Consider the following 19,448-nt stretch of genomic DNA (forward strand, 5'->3'; position numbering starts at 1 on the left):
TGAGGTCCTATAGAAATCAGTCCAAAGAAGAGCTGCTTGTGTTTTCCTGGCTTCTGAGCTTTTGCACATGCTGTTCCTTTTGCCTTCAGTGTCTTCTCCCTACCTAATAATTCCTGATGGTTTTCAAATTTTAGTTCAAGTATCACCTCTACCAAGAAGACGTCAAGATCCTCTTCTGACCCCTTTCTACATCAGTGCTCATCCACTGTGCTTTCATTGAATGATATGCATGATGTTGTAAAAAATGCATCATTCTGTATTAAAACCATTCATTGATCTTGTCTATTTCTTCCCATAAACTATGGGTTCCTTGCAAGGCAGTACTATACTTTTTTACTTTGCATTCTGAGCATCTAGCATTGAGCCAGACACACAGTATGTCCTCAGTAAATTTCTGCTGAGTGAACGGATGAAATTATTACTCTGCATGGGTGACCAAGGATCAGCAGATAATCGAAAGTTGCAGTGACTTTAGGCCTTGCTGATAACCAATGACTCAAGAAGTCTATACCATCATGGTCAAAACCAGACCACTATATTTGGTCTCCAATATCATTTATAGCTTCTGATTTTTACTAACTATATATATATTTCAGTTTTCCACATTAACAAGTCATTTCTTTGTTAATTGAAAATAATTTTCTTGGTTGAGATTACTCTTGACAAGTCTTTTTCAGGAAAATTCTTCCCTCTTCTTTTACCCCCTCCAAGCCATAAAAATGTTTAAACACAGAGTTCTCATAAATAAAGTGCCATAGAGTTGAGCATACCAAAGAAGGCAAATTAAAATGTACTATTTATTTACCATCAGATGGACCTGGGGTGCCCACAGCTACAGAATCTCAGGATTGGAAGGGCCCTTGCTTATTTTGGAGAGGAACTTACTCTCCTGCCCCGCTTTCTGGTAGCTGCTTCGAACAACAGGAATGAATAGACAGTGACCCGTTCACGGAGGGAAAAGAAAAGTGTTCCTATACCAGACACCTGGAGTCAGAGCAGCTTTCACTCAACCAAGTTCTGTGGCCCAAACAAGGGACGTTAAGATTTCCATTCAGCAAAAGCATCAATATACCTGCAGTGGTGCAGGTAAAACACTCTGTCCAGTGTCTGGAAAGAGCATCTTTTTTAAAAAATAAATTTATTTTATTATTTATTTATTTATCTTGGCTGCATTGGGTCTTTGTTGCTGTGCACGGGCTTTCTCTAGTTGCGGTGAGCGGAGGCTACTCTTCGTTGCGGTGCACGGGCTTCTCATTGCCATGGCTTCTCTTGTTGTGGAGCACGGGCTCTAGGCACACGGGCTTCAGTAGTTGTGGCACACGGGCTCTAGAGCACAGGCTCAGTAGTTGTGGTGCACGGGCTTAGCTGCTCCGCAGCACGTGGGATCTTCCCGGACCAGGGCTCGAACCCATGTCCCCTGCATTGGCAGGCGGATTCTTAACCACTGCGCCACCAGGAAAGCCCAAGAAAGAGCATCTTTTGAAGCCCCTGGTAAAACGAACCCTTTGCAACAATTTCCAATCATTCCCAAGTGCTGGTTCCAGGAATGACCTGGGGTAAGCATGGTTTAATTAGTGAGGGCCGGTGGGCCAGCTGAGCCCCACCAGCTCTCCCAGAGCAACGGGCTCATGTTGTGAGGAGTTGATTTTACAAGATCTCTTTGCAGCATCAAAGGAAAGGTACCAATAGTGCAGTAGTTAAGAGTTTGGTTCTGGGGTCAGAGAGGCCTGCGTCAGATCCGTCTTCTGCTACTTGCTAACCATGTAACCCTTGGACAAGTTACTTGGCCTTTCAGAGCCGTAGTCTCCTTATTTGTAAAATGGGGGAAAATAGCACCTACACCTGAGTCCTGTATGCCTGGAACACGAGTGGTCAATGAATAGACGTGATCACTATTACTGGCTATTCATAGTAATCCAAAGTAACACAAACCTACTATGATTCCAATTCATATGACACCCAGCCCACGTAATTTGCCCAGACTCTAAACATAACATAAAGTAGCAGCCTGACTGAATGAGATTTGGTCAAATGTCCTGCCACCCCATTTAGCACTGATAATCTAGGTTTCCATTTTGCCTACAGTTCCATTCTTGCTGTTGTTCTACTCTTGATATTATAAAAGTGATTCCCCTTAAAATACAAAGAAACTGGAATCAGGAAGCTGTGATGCCAAGAAGCATAAACAATTACTCTAGTGTCCGTGCCCCCGACCTTAACACTCCCCACTGCCCACCATGGTTTGCAGTGCGTTTCCTTGAGGGTTTGGGTGGCCTCACACAGGGCTCTTCAGCTGAATGAGAAAGATTCCTAGATTGGCTTACAGAGGCAGCTGGCAGCCTTTCAATTAAATTCTATTTTATAAAGTCTATAAATTTACTCAGAATCATGTTACCAGCTGGTAGGGGGTATATAAAACCAGAGAGTTCCAGGAGAGGAAAAAGAGTAAATGAGACTGAAATTTATCCAAAGGATTTAAAATATGATTTACCTGTAGGCCAGTCCCTGGTTTCAAGTGAAAACCAAAAACAAGTTCAAGGTTCACTATTTTTTCCTCATTTTCTTCAGGTTCACCTACTGAGTCCTGAAACAGAAAACTAAGCACTGTTTATACTACATAGTGTTTTTACTTTTACTTCTCATGTAAAGGAGATGATTTCCCAGCACTAGTTTTTCCATTCTAATCTATTGCTTAATTTTTGGTTATTTTGGATTACACTACAAATTCCAATTACTAAAAGCAAGAGAAATGACATATTAAGCCTTTGAGAACTTTGCCAAATGATTTGTCTCATGCACTACAAACTGAATGCCACCATCTTACATTTTTCACAATGCATCTTGCATCGTGCAATTTTACCCTAGAAATGCACTTCGTCCCTGGAGATGCACAGAGACTTCATCCTGAGAGTTTCACAACACTCAAGATATTTATACCCTAATCCCAAAGAAGAATTATTCAGTTCCTAGAGCATCTGTGGATAGAGGGCCAAGCAGAGAAACAAATGAATCTTGGTGGGCTTAGAGATGGAAAACCAGAGTTGTTAGTGAATGAGGAGAGTTCTGTATATTGTTTGCAAGTATCTACTAATTTTATAACAAACTATGCCATATGCCTTTAGACTATATTCAAAATAATATGTTAAATATACTAATATGTTATTCAAACAATGAAACTCCTACCCCTCAATGCAAGTGGTAATCCAGAGCTTAGCGTGTGAATTCCTTCAGCGGCTTCCATGTCGGACAAAGGTCTCCCGAGCCAGGTGGGAGGCCAGAGGTCCTCACCTACAATGTTAGCACTTATATCCCCTAGCCACTAAGGTGACGTGTGTTGTTCTTATCATGACCGTATTGTTAATATTTCAACTTACAGGGAACAAGGTTGTTCCATTTATGCACATCCTCAGCTTCACTCAAAGGGCCTTTTGTTGGACAGATATGATTACATTTCACTTCAAACAACGGTTTCCGACATTGGCAAATTTAGGTGTGGATGTGGCTGGTACATATGTCAATAAAAGTAGCATATTCTCAGTAAGAAAAACCTTCCTTACCTTAATTAGTGGTGGGAAGTGAAACAAGTTTAGGTAATTGTGGGTTAACTTCTCAATGGCTGACTGTAAAAAAAAAAAAAAAAAACACAAGAAACCCACGTGACTTTATTAATGATCCGATAATGCCAAGAAAGGATTAAAATTATTGTGCACATATAAAGGCATTCTTTATTTACGTAGTTCACAAAATACCTTGGGGATGTTAATATCCAACATCTATTGAGAATAAACCTGGTTGTTCAAAGTATTATAGGTAGTTTATAATTATTTAATGGAACAGGAGGATATTTTAAGGATGTTTAATCTCAGAGTAAAAAATAAATAAAACCGTTCTTCAAATACCGGTAGAGTACAGTAGTGATAAGTTAATATTCTAGTGTACAGAATGCAGTTGTCACCCCAAGTAATTGTGGGAAAAACAACAAAGAACATGTATATCACCAGAGGCTCTCATTAGGGCTGAAATCTCACTAAAGGGTTTATTGCATTGAAAGGGCTTTTCTGTGGGTTTGTGGCCAAAGCTCCCTCCCCCAGTGGAGGACAAAGGACTCTTAAAGGAAAGGAGGACAATTTAAATTATGATTCTTGTTTATACTCATCAGGTATAATCCAGCTTTTCTGTGAACTGAGCCTATCACATAGAGAGTAAAAACGTACCGACGTAAGAAAAATTAGATGCATTTTTAATAAAGTGAAATGAAAGCTGTTGACACATCATCCAATAATGAGCACTTATTGGATGTTAGGCTCTATTCCTTCTTCAAGGCTCCTCCACAGAGGGCTTCCAGGCTCGGGTGAGGAGGAGGCCCAGACAGGCTGAAAGGAACAACCAAGTAGCAAAGGGCAGGTGGACAGACCGTCCACTTTGCAGTTGTATAATCTACCATCTGTAGGCTGAGAGACTCACTCGTTGAGTTGGGAAGGTGTACGACAATGCCCTGCCTTGTCAGTGAGACAGCAAAGAATGGAGGGCACTTTCTCACCCTCAGGATGGGTGTGTGTGTGCGCGTGTGAAGCACTGTGACAAGGACCAGGCGGGCTTTTCCAGTCTGGAGGTCCCCTTGCAGCGTCCCATCCTGAATGGCCCAGCTTGAAGGATTCTTTATCCCCGTTGGCCCGAGAGTATATGCAGGATGCTCCCAGACCTCCCATGGAAAGGTCCGTTTCCATGACCCTTTCCCCTTACTCTTTCCCTCTCATGTAAGCTTATTTGTCAGAAGTACCCAGGACCCAGCTGAGTTTAAGAGAGTGTCACCTGTGGGCCAAGCCCCCCACCCCTGCCCACCCCTGGGGTGGCCACTGTAATAGGGCCCTGGCTTTGGCAGAGGTGGAGGGCCCGCATGCCTGACTTTTGAGACCCACCCCCCCAGGGACTGACTGTCTTTCTGTGCACACACAGAGTCTTCCAGGAGGGAGTCTCCGGTCCCCGCAGATGCTGGCTACGCCCCTCCTTTGGAGTTCAGGACAGACATTCCGCTCCCAAATGCCAAGACTCTGAAGTAAGAGAAGTTGTATATACATGTTTTCTCTCTTTTCTGGGATGTAAATTCCTTAAGGGCAGGATTCTTTGTTTCTTCACAGGCCCAGGACTGTGATCAGTAGGCATCCACTGGATTTGCTGAACCATAATCAGTAAGTCTGGACATCACTTGCTCTAATGATACCAACCAGCACAGAGGGGCACTTAGACTGTCCTAGGCTGGGTCTGGGAATATTTAAATCACCGAGGCTGTTGAGGAGCTACCACAACTCGATACCCCTTTTCCTCCTGACTGCTCCTTAAGGAACAAGTCCTATTTCAAAGGCAGGAGAGGGGAAGGGGAGTTGGGAGCATCTCTTTGGCATCTGCTAAATGGGACAAGATTTACCAAATCTCTCTCTTTGAACCCTGGAACTTCTCTGTACCAGAGAAAAGAATTTTTCCTACTGTAGCCCATCTAAGCCAGCGTTGCTTTTCAGGATGGATTTGCCCACAGCTGGAGGTTGAGATTAAATTATTTACCATCATTTAAGGTGTATGTTTATGCATGAGGTTTCCTGCCCATCTTGTGAGAGGGAGCAGGTGGTAGGTTAAGGCTAAGTCATCATCTAAAGGGTGCTGAGGGGCTTTAAGGATGTTCCTTATGTGGATCCAGGGCCCATAGGACAGAAGTGGATGTGTTCTCTTTGGACCTCAGGGAGGATTTCCCTGAAAAAGCCTGGTATCAGTAGCTCCAACTGAGGCAAAGGGGAAAGTTGTTGGCAAGTTGGTAGAGCCTTTGTCAAGATGTGGATTTGGATAAGAAGTTGCTTTTTCTACATTTCCTTCCCTTTTTAAAAAAAAAATATTTATTTTATTTATCTATTTATTTTCGCCATGCCGGGTCTTAGTTGCGGCCTGCGGACTCATAGTTGGCGGCATGCATGCGGGATCTAGTTCCCCGACCAGGGATTGAACCCGGGCCCCCTGCATGGGGAGCGCGGAGTCTTACCCATTGGACCCACCAGCGAAGTCCCTACATTTCCTTCTTTATTCTATTTCTCTTCTTTCTAACCTGTGCCCACCCTTCCATCTACCCACACTGGGGTTGAGGAGGTTTGGGGCGTAAACTCGATTTCTTTGTAAGATCTCTCTTGAAACAGACCTCTGAATAATAACAAGGTGCACACAGACGCCAGCAAGTGTTATTTGGTTTGAGTAACTAAAAAGCAAAACAAAACAAAGAAACAAAAAACCAGAACTGGTTGCTAAACTACAAAAAAAGCAACAACAACAAAAACAGAGGTTTAGGGCTTCCCTGGTGGCGCAGTGGTTGAGAGTCTGCCTGCCGATGCAGGGGATACGGGTTTGTGCCCCGGTCTGGGAAGATCCCACATGCCGCGGAGCGGCTGGGCCTGTGAGCCATGGCCGCGGAGCCTGTGCTCCGCAACGGGAGAGGCCACAACAGTGAGAGGCCCGCGTACCGCAAAAAAAGAGGTTTAGCTTTGAAAGTGTTTAAGGGACTTCCCTGGTGGCGCAGTGGTTAAGAATCCGCCTGCCAACGCAGGGGACACGGGTTCGAGCCCTGGTCTGGGAAGATCCCACATGCCGTGGAGCAACTAAGCCCATGCGTCACAACGACTGAGCCCATGTGCCCCAACTACCAAAGCCCGTGTGCCTAGAGCCCGTGCTCCACAACAAGAGAAGCCACTGCAATGAGAAGCCTGTGCACCTCAAGGAAGAGTAGCCCCCACTGGCCTCAACTAGAGAAAGCCTGCGCACAGCAACGAAGACCCAACGCAGCCAAATAAATAAATAAATAGATTCATTAAGAAAAAAAGGAAAGAAAGCTTTCAAGACTGAAGTTCTGGGGGGAAATGTTAGGATTTCCTGAGAAAATGAGGGATAAGAGTACACATAAGGTGGTGTCTGTTCTGGGTAAAATTCGGAAGATTGCAGACTGAACACACATTCCCATGGTTTTAGGTGCCATGGTGGCTCAGGCTTCACTCAGTCCATGGACACGTTCTGGCATCGTTAGGGGTCCCTAATGGATATCCAGCCTCTCTGGCCTCAAAGCAAGTTGCCTCCTGCTATTGCCGGGTGGGCTGGCAGCTCTGCAGGTGCACACGGCCTTAGTGTCACATGACACTTCTTCCCACACTGAGGCCTCTCCACAGGCAGAGCCCTCCTGCCAGAACACCTCCTCCCCACACCCTTCACCCGCTTACACCTCCTGGCCCTTCAGCTCTCAACTCCATCATAACTTCTGCACCTCAGCCCAACCTCAGCTCTCCTTTGTGGCACTTCTTACAGCTTCCATGTTACCATTTTTGCATGATTAATGACTGTCTTCTCCACTAGAGACTTCCTGAGGGCACGGGGGTTCTATGCAGGTGTATCCATGTATTAACCCTTTGTTCTGGGATTATGAAGAAGGAGTGGGGGTCCCACGGGGGCAGCAGCTAATGATCAGCTGGTATGAAGTATTTCCACACTGTGACCACCAGCTCAGCCTCTAACATGACACACAACCTGCTCCACAGTAGGAGCTCAATAAAGATTTGCTGACTGAATGTTCTCCCTTTCTGAGGTACCTTTAAATGGATGATATGCCCCTTGGAGACGATGCCCATGTCTTTCAAGTCTTCTTCCTCGAGAAGAAGCAGTCGCTTTCCTGTAATGTTGTTTTCCTTAAACAAGTTCGCATACACGGTCATCTCCTCTGAAGTGTCACCTGAAGGGAGTGATTAGAAGACAGAATAAAATTAGACTCAATCACATCCCAAGCAAAGTTAACTCCATGAATTAAGAAGGTAAGTTTTTCCACTTGCCTTTTCTGACGAGCTGCTGAACCCAAAAATACTGTGGAAGAGAGGACATATATGGTTTTGAAGATTCATTCATGGTCAGTGGCCAGACTTAACAGTAAAACACATAGTTTTTCAATGGATTAAAGTACCTTTAATTCTTGCTCAACCACAAAGGGAAAACAGAAGACTTTCTCTTTACTGTTTTACAACTTCAAGGTTTCAAGTTGGAGACATCTTCCCTTTGGGGGTCTTGGACCCTTGAAGGATCATTGGTTTTCCTCCTTATTTGAAAGATATTTAAAAATCCTTTCAAGAAGATTCTTACTTATGATGCTTTTTCCATTCATCTGCCAGTGGTCCCCTCGGTTGTTGAAGGGCACTGGTTTACCCAGGAATTGTATGAGTAAGAGGGACCACACGGCAGTGGACAGAAAGATGGATAAAATGCGTCCTCTGTTCTAGGCCTGGTCATAAAGTAGCTTTGTGGCCCAAGACAAGTTCAAGTGTGGAGCTTCCTACACAGAATGAGGTTGGACCCAGCAACCTCAGTCCTTGAACTTCCCTTGGCGTGTGTTTACCGTAGCTTCTCACACTATCCAGGTGAAGGGAGACAGAATGGGGGGCCACACCCAGGCCCACCAATTCTCTAGGGAGCCTTTGACCCTGGAATTTTATTTAATTGGTTTGAAAACCACTCAACCTCAGAGCAAAGACTAAAAATAGCTTTTAGAGCTCAGTGCCTTTTAAAATATTTCTTCTCAAAGGAGAAGGGCCAACTTTGCAGCTGGGGATAAAGGGATTATATCCAGGCCTGTGAAGAGGCGAGCCTAAGTCCTCTGTCCTTGTTAAGCAGGGCTGGCAGGAAAGTTAGAATCACCAGGACTCAGGGAATGGGAAATAGAGGCAACTGGTGCCAGCGTACTTCCCCTGCAGAAGCCACAGAGATTAGCTTATCTGAAAGCAGTATTACTTCACCAGAAGACCAAGGGCTGGGAGGATGTGCCCTGGCCCAGAAACCAGTTGAGTCTGGTAAACCTTCCAGAGACCTTCCCAAGAGTTTCTAATAATGAGTTTGACTTTGGGGTACCTAGTCTATTTCCTGGGGTGTGGGCCTGCTGAGGCTGGCATACAAGCTTTTATTTTTTCCTTTTTCATTTAATGAAACCCTGAACTTATAAAATGGACCTGGACAGGCATAAACCCCTGAGGTCTCTGACCAAGAATTCTTGGACCTGTTTTTCACTTAAGGAAACAGAGATAGAACAGGCTAAGCAGGATTGTTCCTCAGGGTCTCTACCCAGACTGTAGGGTGTGGGATTTCCTTTGGACTTAACTAGTCTGTTCACATCCTCCCCCAAACATGGGGCTTCTCCGGCTCCTGCTTCAGAGAATGCCTGGTTGCTCAGGTCTAATCCTTCTTGGGAAGGTCAGAGTAAAGATGGTAAAATGAACAGAGCTAAGGCACTGCCTTTACCAGTTCTTTCCCCACCATGGTTCAAGTCCATTCCTGGTCTTTTGGGAAAACTTAAGATCAATTTTTTTTCCAAGTATGTTCATTTAGTATCCTATATCCCCCCCTTTAACTGGTATTCATTACTGTATTCTGGAATACCTTTCAGAGCAAATAGGGAGGTGGAATCCTCTTGTAAGATTTGAAGAGATACTTGCTTTGCTCGAGGCCTTATTTTAAATCATTACTGCATTAAAAATAGAAAGACATGGAATTTGTCAACTTCTCCTACTTAACACTTTCCTAAGGCCCAAACCCCTCTCCCTGTTTTTTTTTTTTTTTTTTTTCCCTCTCCCTGTATTTTTAACTTGTGGACAAATTTATGAACTACCTGCCCAGGTTAAATGAGGCATTAAAAGAAGCCGCTTACCACGTCCTCTTCTGTCCAAGCACCAATCTCAAAGGAAGGCAGCAGCTGCATGGGAAATACGAATGAAATGGAAAAAAGAAGGAATATTATCACTGTCTTTTTGGTTTATCCCCACTTTTCAGTATTTTAGCTCTGGGCTGCTGCTCTGGCTTGGTTCCTCCTGCAGGTGGCATTGAATGGAAACCAGTTTTCCCAACCGTTAAGGAATTTCTCAGGGTTCCAAAGATGTTGCCCACAGAAGCCAAACCACCTCTCAGTAACAATTCATTGTGCTTGGTGAGCCGTGACAATGGGACTCTGCACATCTTGGGATTTTCCGCTCTTTGTACTTGGCACGCTGAGAGTAGTTTTACCTCCCACGAGAAGGCCTTGGCAGTCAAGGAATTTCTGACGTTTGTCAGATACCAGAGCCGTCTTCAGAATTCTCAGTCAACACGAAGATCGTTTGATCATTAATGAAAATTCCAAAGCAACCACTTGGTAACCAGATGTTTTACATGCTTATTTTTAGAGGGGAATTTCTAAGTGTTTAAATGTCTCAGTTGCACTATATTTTTAAAACCAAATATCAGAAGGACACGTAAAATTGGAGCCGTCCTAAGGAACCCAGGTTGCAGAGTTGCTCTAACTAAAACTAAACTAACCTAACCTCCCTCCCTGGCAAGAATACAAACATGAACGACAACTTTGCAAGAGGACTCCTGCCTGCCCATTTTCAGAGCCAAAGGGCTACTCGCTTCAATATATGCTCCATGGCCACAGACTAAATAAATACCTACGTAACGGGAAGAAAATCTGTGTCTTGTGACTTGAATTAGTTTGCTATAGCCATTAGTTTTAACCAACTTAACTTGCCGACATGGTTGGATTGCTCCTGAGGCAACATGGCAAAGTGTCTTTCAACCCCTGTTACAAATAGTATTTTTTGTGTGGGTGAGTTGAAAAAAAAAGAAGTTGGATTTGGTTACTTTTACCATTAGTGTAAAAATCAGAGGGTTGGGTGAGTTAATCCTTCTAATCTGCAGGTATTTTAAATTCACATGCTGAAAACCTTGCTAGGAAAGGCATGCCCCTGCCTTCAAGGAGCTTTTAATTTAAGGGGGGGTGGGTAAAGTAGGTATGGATTATACCTTGGGAGGAGTTCAAGGCCACCTTCATTTTAGTTTCCTCAGTGCCCAGCAGAGTGCCTGGCACACAATACCTGGTAAATTTTTGTTGAACAGTTTGTTGAATGAGTAAAACTGAAGGGTGCATTTACTATGATGCTAAATTCTCTGGTATAGAGTTCAGTGTCTATGGCTATACCACGGAAAAGGGAGGGTTTCATAGACTAACATGGGGGATGGAAGGCATAGTGGCTTGAGCTGGCACAGCAGGGCTAGAAGAGAGGTGACTCCTGGTGAGAAGCAACAAGGCAAGACACTGGCAGTGGTGGAGGCGGGACAGGAAGGAAGGATGGGCACGGCACGTTTGCCCAGCGGGAGCTCCAGATACAGTGTGCGCATGTCCAAGGATAAAGGGGAACTGCGGCCAACTCTAGGGGGCCAGGCAGAATTATTTAAAAAACCCACTAGTTACAGTAAATCTGAATGCATAGAGTTTGAGACCTACAGATAAGTTGCAAGGGTATAAATCGCTACCACTCTATATGTACTCCGCTACCCTCATGTGCTCCGATTCCCACAGGACTGCCCTTTCCCTCTTCTGAAATACCTGGTGTTTGTAGTCACATGCACTCACCTGCTTTAATAATGTAGGAACGAAAGTGACTTGAGAAATAGGATCTAAAGCTGAACTTGATCAAAGAAAATACATGACAAGTTTTATTTCTTCACGGGGCAGCTGGATACAGCTGCAGAAACGTCATTCGCTTTTCCCATCACAGAATCAAATGTGAAATAAGGAACTTGTTTGATTAGTTTAAGAAACAACAGACTGCTTTACAGAGCCGTTTAAGGCTGCATCAAGGCTGGCTTTTAGAAGAAGTGAGGGTGTATGGAATGTTTTGATTTGTATATAATTCCCAAATGTTGTGCTGAGCAAAATTGATAAGTATTTCTTGAAAAAGGTTGTAAAGGAAACAACTAATCAAAACCAACAGGGCTTCCCAGGTGGCGCAGTGGTTGAGAGTCCGCCTGCCGATGCAGGGGACACGGGTTCGTGCCCCAGTCCGGGAGGATCCCACATGCCGCGGAGCGGCTGGGCCCGTGAGCCATGGCCGCTGAGCCTGCACGTCCGGAGCCTGCGCGTCCGGAGCCTGTGCTCCACAACGGGAGAGGCCACAACAGTGAGAGGCCCGCGTACCACAAAAAAACCCAAAAAAAACCCCAACATCTTTGGTTTTCATGTCAGAAGGAGAGGAGAAAGAGTTCACTTGTGCTCTGAGGGTGGTTCACCAAGATGACGCCAAGGGAAAGGCACTGGATTCAGTGTGAGACTTGCTCTGGCAGGATTCTTGCATGCTGCTTGCAAAGATTAGTGAGAGGAAGGCTGGAGCCAGGCACTGCTTCAAGATGGTTTGAATTTGGCAGAACAGGGGAGAAGAGTTAATACCTCCAGCCACAGAGCGGCTTCCTGTTTCCTCTATGTCTGCTGTAACTTGTTACCATTATCAGTGTATCTGCTATAGGGTGAGATCTAAGCTTTTCTGTCTCTCTTTGGGGATAAAAAAAAAAAAAAATCCACCTTGTGACTGCTCCATCACTTTACAAATTCATTATTTACATTCCAATTGATTTCAGGAGAGAAGCTCACACTCATGGGCATGCGTGTGATAATGACTCCTTCAAAGGTTGTTGGGAATCCAATCTAACAAAGCTCTGATATACACAATAACACATAACAAAGGGATTTACTGTCAAAACGTTTATTGCAAAATGGAGTCTTAAAACAAAGGAAAGCAAAGAAAAGTTCACATCAAAATGAAATGTATGACACCGACTTGGATTTCTGAATACATTGTGGACTTTGTGTCGGAATATCAAATTCCAACGATGAAGTCAATAACTGAGTAGTCTTACCACACAAGAGTAAAATTTAATCTTCCATACAAACACGATACAAGATTTTGGCATAGGACTTGCTCAGAGTAACATTGCGATAGAATAATTGAGAAAAACGTTTTGTTAAAAAAAACCCAATAAGGTGATAATGCCATCTATTCAAAGCTCACACTCAAAGAATATAAATATTTTCTATCATTTAGTACAAAAATTTTAAAACAGTGCAAAAGCAATATGTGCAGTGTATTGTATCTGACATTAAAAGATCTATTATTCTGCACACTATATAAAATAGTTAATGTAGGTGCCTGAAACTCTAGCTCTGAAGTAAATAATCACATGCCAGAAAGCTCCTCACAGGCCAAAGAGTGCAAACTAAGCTGGAGTCTGAGGAAACATAGCTAGTCCTCCAGATGTCCTGGTAGACGCTCATTTCTCATCAGAGAGGCTGCATCTACAGCTATCAGGCTATGTTACAATCAAAAGAACAGAACAGATTCTTCTCTCTGGAAATGCTTAACATCTAAACGGAAAAACAGTCTTACCCCAAAGCAGCAAAAGGTACCTGATTATAGAAAAATTATGCTTTATTATGTATGCGGTATAGTAGACTGCTAGTTTCAAAAGGCAGCAACAAGTCTAGTGTATCAAAAAGAAGGATCAAGATTTAACTCAGAGTAAGTTTTAAAATTATCTTTCATGAAATTCTGACCACTCCAATGAAACCTCTAAGAGCAAAGTTGTGTACATCGTAGTGCCATGAGAAATCGTTTTAGATCTCTCCCAAACCTTCCCCCACCCCAATTCCTTGATTTTCATGGGGATCAAGTTTGAATTCCCCAGCTGGTGTTAAAGTCTAACAAATATTAAAAAAAAAAAAAGTCTAACAAATCTACTGCATATTAAAAATCACTGGCTAATAAAAAGAAATGAAATTGAGTTATTTTGTAGTGAGGTGGATGGACCTAGAGTGTGTCATACAGAGTGAAGTAAGTCAGAAAGAGAAAAACCAATACCGTATGCTAACACATATATATGGAATCTAAAAAAAGATGACAAAATGGTTCTAAAGAACCTAGGGGCAGGACAGGAATAAAGACGCAGACATAGAGAACGGACTTGAGGACACAGGGAGGAGGAAGGGTAAGCTGGGACAAAGTGAGAGAGTGGCAGTGACATATATACACTACCAAATGTAAAACAGACAGCTAGTGGGCAGCAGCCGCATAGCACAGGGAGATCAGCTTGGTGCTTTGTGTCCACCTAGAGGGGTGGGATAGGGAGGGTGGGAGGGAGATAGACGCAAGAGGGAGGGGATATGGGGATATATGTATATGTATAGTGATTCACTTTGTTATACAGCAGAAACTAACACACCACTGTAAAGCAATTATACTCCAATAAAGATGTTAAAAAACAAAAACAACAACAAAAAAACTGATCTGAAAAGTGAATTAAAAGTTGTATAATTAACATCTTCATTAGAAATTCTGCATATGGCTAATAAATATTTCCTTTAAAATTTAATAAGGCTAATAATAGAGTCTAAAGTCTTCTAAATCATCTTCACAGATCAAGTGAAACCACTTTAAGATTCTGTTTATATGATGCAGATTTCAGGGATGTTCAAAACCCTAGAAAGACACTGATTTGGAACAGAAAGTAAAATAGCCAGAGCCATATAGTAATTATCTATAGCCCAATTTTAGGTTAGAACATTTCAAGCTTATCACTGAGGTTATCAATTCTGCTGTGTCCAAAATCTCTGCAGTTTCTTGATGGCAGAGTATTGAGCTATGACCATCTCTGGAATTTCTGTGAGGAAAATGGCAGCAGTTGGGAGATTAGAGAAATACTACCTGAATGATGGTAAACCTAGGTCTGGGTTATTACCTTTCTCTTTTGGCCTTATTTGGCTGCTTTTATTAATGCACCAAAACCTTATGTATAATCATAATAGATCTAATTATTATTAGACATTTTTATTTAATGTAAATTTTTAAAAATGTCCATCCCATTCATTTCATATGTTCTAAATTTATTTCCGGTTATTCTCAAATGAGAGACAAGGTTTACACTCTTTTTTTTTTTTTTTTTTAAGGTTTACACTCTTTCATAAGGTGCACAGATCCCAAAATCAGCTCACAGAGATTCCATTATGGGTAAGGCCTTTCCTGACCACACTTCAAAGTCCACAATATTCCCCTATGGGCCTCATCCTTCCCTGCTTCATTTCCCAGCGTGCACTTATCAAATGTTTACTACATGATGCATTTGTTCTGTTTGTTGTCCATCTCCGCTTGCTAGCCTGTAAGCTCCACAAGTGCAGATTTTCATCTAGCTGTTCCCTAGAACGGTACTGGGCGCAAAGGAGGGGCTCAATGAATACTGGTGGGATGGATGACTTTACCTTGACCTGGGAAGGTGTGCAATGACAGGCTGTGAACTACCTGGTCTCTGGCTCTCCTTCAGGTTACATGGCGCAGAGCCCCAGGGCATGCTGGGAAGTCAAGAGCTGAAAACCATCCCCTCTGCTCCACTCCCAGATCTTCTGCTTGAGTGGCTCGTCTTGAATCAAGGAGGACTCCTCCATGTCTGAGTGCAGACAGGATGCCTATTCATGTTTGCACCTGTTTGTCACCAGCAATATACTGTGCTGTGTGTGTATCTGTGTCTATGTTTGCATAGACACAGGAAGTGTTATCAGATTGGGTATGTGGGGAACTCATCTTCTAGGGGAAACGTTTACCTCTTCTTTCTGTGTTTGCCTGGTCTGTGGGTGGTAGCAAGGCCTGCAAACACCTCAGACTAGCTAAACCTTGCCATGTGCCTGGTCTTCAAAGGGCGACAGAGTAGATCGGCTCGTGCAGCTTACGTTCTAAAGATGTCCTCTTTATCTTTCCTGAAAGCTATTCACTTTAACTTTCATCTCATCCTACTCAACAAATAGCACTTGAAATTGATAGTTTCGTTTTCCAGGTTACAGAAGCCACTTATTTTTCAGTCTCTTTTCACTGGCATAGTTAACAGTAGCTAACATTAACTGACCACTTACCATTGGCCTGGTACTGTGTTAAATGCTTTACATGTATCATTTTATTTAATCCTCACAACAATCCTTTAAGTAAGTACTATTACCATTCTCAAGTTAAAGGTGAGCAGACATACAAGTTAAATAATTTGCCCAAGATTGCACAGAGATTCTGAATCACGATCTGACTCCAGATCCTTCTATTTATCACTATTCTATACAGACTGGTCTACATTTCACACCCAGAACTTTTTTTTTTTTTTTTGCGGTACGCGGGTCTCTCGCTGTTGTGGCCTCTCCCGTTGCGGAGCACAGGCTCCGGACGCGCAGGCTCAGCGGCCATGGCTCACAGGCCCAGCCGCTCCGCGGCATGTGGGATCCTCCCGGACCGGGGCCTGCATCGGCAGGCGGACTCTCAACCACTGTGCCACCAGGGAAGTCCCCACAGCATTTTATTAGTAATGTTTCTCTAAATAAAGCTGGCACAGAGTACTGATCATTTTGTGGTATTTTCCACCCTTAATGGGGATTGGAAGCATCTCATGCTTCAAATTCCAGGAGGCTTTTTATGATCAAATATACTTGGAAATCGTATTAGATAATATCTATGATGATATCCTTTCTTAAATCTTCTATGGGCTTCCCTGGTGGCGCAGTGGTTAAGAATCCACCTGCTAATGCAGGGGACACAGGTTCGAGCCCTGGTCTGGGAAGATCCCACATGACGCGGAGCAACTAAGCCCGTGTGCCACAACTACTGAGCCTGCGTGCCACAGCTACTGAAACCCGTGTGCCTAGAGCCTGTGCTCCACAATGAGAGAAGCCACTGCAATGAGAAGCCTGCACACCGCAATGAAGAGTAGCCCCCGCTCGCCGCAACTAGAGAAAGCCCGCGCGCAGCAATGAAGACTCAATGCAGCCAAAAATAAAATTAAAAAAAAAAAAAAAACCTCCATAAAAAGAACCACCCAAAGTACTTTGGTTTAATAGTCAAATGAACGGCACTGCTTTCAAATTTAGACTGAAAAAAAAGTCTTTCTTTGTTCTTTTGCCTTTCTGTATGTACATAACTACAAATGTTTTGTAGTTTTTTAATAGAGTGTTTTATAGTTTAAACAAGCTTTGACCATTCTGTGATAACATTCTGAGAATATCTCTTTGGCTAGCTAGGTTTTCAGAGCAGCACCTACATTTACTTCTCTTTAACACTAGCATGGCTGAGTCAGGGTTAAAAAAAAGAGAAATCTGGAAGGCTAGATCTGCTATAAAAAGGACCCTTCATTCTGCTCTTTTGCCTAAGTAAGGACAGCTTATCTTTGCTATTCTTTTTATAATATTTAGTTCCGTCTTTAAAATATCTCTACATGTATTTAGAATCCAGGATTCTCATGCCCCTCTGGAAAACAAACACACATGCATACACCCCTACCCCCGTATTAACACTCACACTGCCTGAAGTGTGATCCCTTACCCTCTCTTTCTCTTTGTATAAAGTATAAGCTAAGCCTTAGATGACAGCGTGCTGTTAAGAAGCTTCTAGGGTGAGCACTGGTATGAAAGTGCCACAACATCTGCTGTTGGTTTCAAGTTAGAGTATTTCTCCTGCAAACATACTACTGAAAACATCTCTTGGGTTTTACTTTCAGTAGTTGTGCTATTAAGTATTAAAAATCCTCAGCACTTAGGTATTTCTGGAGAAGTATTTGTTAGAACCTCCTTTCATTTCAATTTTTTTATTGTTGGATTTTGTAGTCACTATCAATTATTTCTGACAGTATGGTGTATTGCCATAAGGGAAAAAAACATAGTATGTTACAAGAAAATCAAGTGTCAAAGAAGAATTAGGAGTTAAGAGTGCTTGTTCAAAATGTAAGTTTTTTAAAGCAACTGAATAAATCAAATCAAATCAAACTATAATGTATTCATTTTTAAAAAGCCAGAATGTCATTAGTTAAAAAATGCTATATTACATATAGAATCACAAGTTTCTATAATCAGGCACCACATTTGCTGATTCATTGAATAGACCTTTTTGGCTTCATCCCCTCCCCCCTTTTCTGTAAGCAAAGACAAATCAAAAGTAAAATCGTAAAGAAATGACTGTCATATAAATGTGATTGGCCTAAAAATGTAGTGCTTGGTTTTCTACCTCCTTACTGGTTTTTGTACAGACTGAGATAACACGTTTCTTTTGTTTTCCCGGACATTTTCAATTTTATTACTTTGCTCTCTGCTTTCATTCACTATTGTTATCCATGTCATTATCCTCCTCATCACCGTCATCATCACCATCATCATCACCTTCTGACAAGTCAAAATCACTGAACCCCAGGGCCATGTTGACCTTCTTCCCCCTTCTCTTAGATGTAGTTTTGGAAGAATTCTGCTTGGCTTGCATGTTTATCTGCATCCCAGAATGCAACACAGCTCCTGCTTTGTTCATTGAGAAGATATCCCCAAAGCCCATCAGCATCATGGCCTGCAGACTTTGGTTCATGCCATGGCCCTCCCCGTTACTTGTTGCTGTGATCTGACATGACATCTCTGCACTGTTTGACTCCTCTGTCTTAGATTCAAAGTAAGACTCCTCAGACATTCTTGCAGCAAGAGGCAAGAGAAGCTATCAGGAGGGAAGAAAGGATAGAAGTAAAAAGAGAAATTAGGACCAATTTATATCAGGGAAACAGATACCACAAAATCAGTGGGTGCTGCACAGAGGTAAATGATTAGTGAAATAAATGAATGTAAGGGATTATTTGAGAATTTATTTAATGGCAGGTTTGGCTCCAGCGTGTTTACCATAATTGATAAATGACAGAGTAAATCACAACCAAAGGTTTGCAAAGCACCACAGCAAGCCAAATTTCAAATAGGAAGGAAGTTGTAAGTTTTAAGCCCTCATTTTCCTTAAAACAAAGTAGTTTTTAGAATTTCTCTCAATTTTTCCCAATTTGACGTTCATATGGAAACATTTAGTTAACTATTATATTAAAAGAGAAATTAAGTAGAGATTAAATCTCGAGTTAAAAAAAATAAACAAGAAACCTTGGACCAAAGAAGAAAAGCTTAGAGGAAGCATAAAAAACAGTTTAGCAGTCAATTGGGAGATTTGGGTCATTAGCTACCTTTTTAGCTAGATTAAGTATCTATAAACTAATAAACAGTCTAGAATTCACTTGTCTCCCTTTATTATTTATTACAGCCAGATATAATACTTGTTATCCAATTTATGAAATAATTCACTTGTAAACAAATTCTAGATTGTCTCTAACATTTAAGTTATAAACAAGTATGTAAATACATGTGAAAACTGGGAGGAAAGGAAATTAGTATTAATTTAGATTGTTACCTTTGTCTCTGTTCCCTACAAGTTTCCTTCTTTTAGCAGAATTTTTTTCTAGGAATTCTTCTCAGAGCGGATACAGACATTTATTTTCAATCTTACATAATTATTTTAAACAGCCGACCTATTTCCATAAATGTTGTTCATTTCAGGGGTAAAACTGTTAGGATCTCAAAGTGTTACTGCCTCTCCCTTTGAGAAAGAAGCAAATTAAGGCTTATATTTTGATGCTGTTTAAATAAGGGTAAAAAAGTAATATAACTCTGGGATGACCTTCATATTCTGCATGTAAAGGTACTTTTTAGGACCAATTTCCTAATTTTTAAATTAAAGTTGGAACCAAGTTTTTTTTAAAAAAACTAT

At 42.2% G+C, this 19,448-nt stretch overlaps 1 protein-coding gene across 4 annotated transcripts in view; it reads right to left on the reverse strand.

Annotated features, from left to right (window-relative positions):
* The window catches only part of MAP3K20 (mitogen-activated protein kinase kinase kinase 20), a 179,742-nt gene that overhangs the window by 24,810 nt on the left and 135,484 nt on the right, over window positions 1-19,448 (reverse strand). For 2 of the 4 annotated variants that reach the window (XM_081242975.1, XM_081242977.1), the window contains exons 12-16: window positions 9,710-9,754; window positions 7,851-7,881; window positions 7,614-7,753; window positions 3,558-3,620; window positions 2,492-2,584 (exon numbers count right to left, since the gene is read on the reverse strand). In XM_081242975.1, coding sequence (XP_081099101.1) covers window positions 2,492-2,584; window positions 3,558-3,620; window positions 7,614-7,753; window positions 7,851-7,881; window positions 9,710-9,754 — 372 coding nt within the window. Of the gene's footprint in view, window positions 1-2,491; window positions 2,585-3,557; window positions 3,621-7,613; window positions 7,754-7,850; window positions 7,882-9,709; window positions 9,755-12,559; window positions 18,363-19,448 lie in introns of those variants that run through there. The other 2 variants (XM_081242976.1, XM_081242978.1) reach the window with 2 other exon arrangements.

This window comes from Mesoplodon bidens (genome assembly GCF_964165515.1).
Source record: "Mesoplodon bidens genome assembly, chromosome: 8".
Taxonomy (NCBI): domain Eukaryota; kingdom Metazoa; phylum Chordata; class Mammalia; order Artiodactyla; family Ziphiidae; genus Mesoplodon; species Mesoplodon bidens.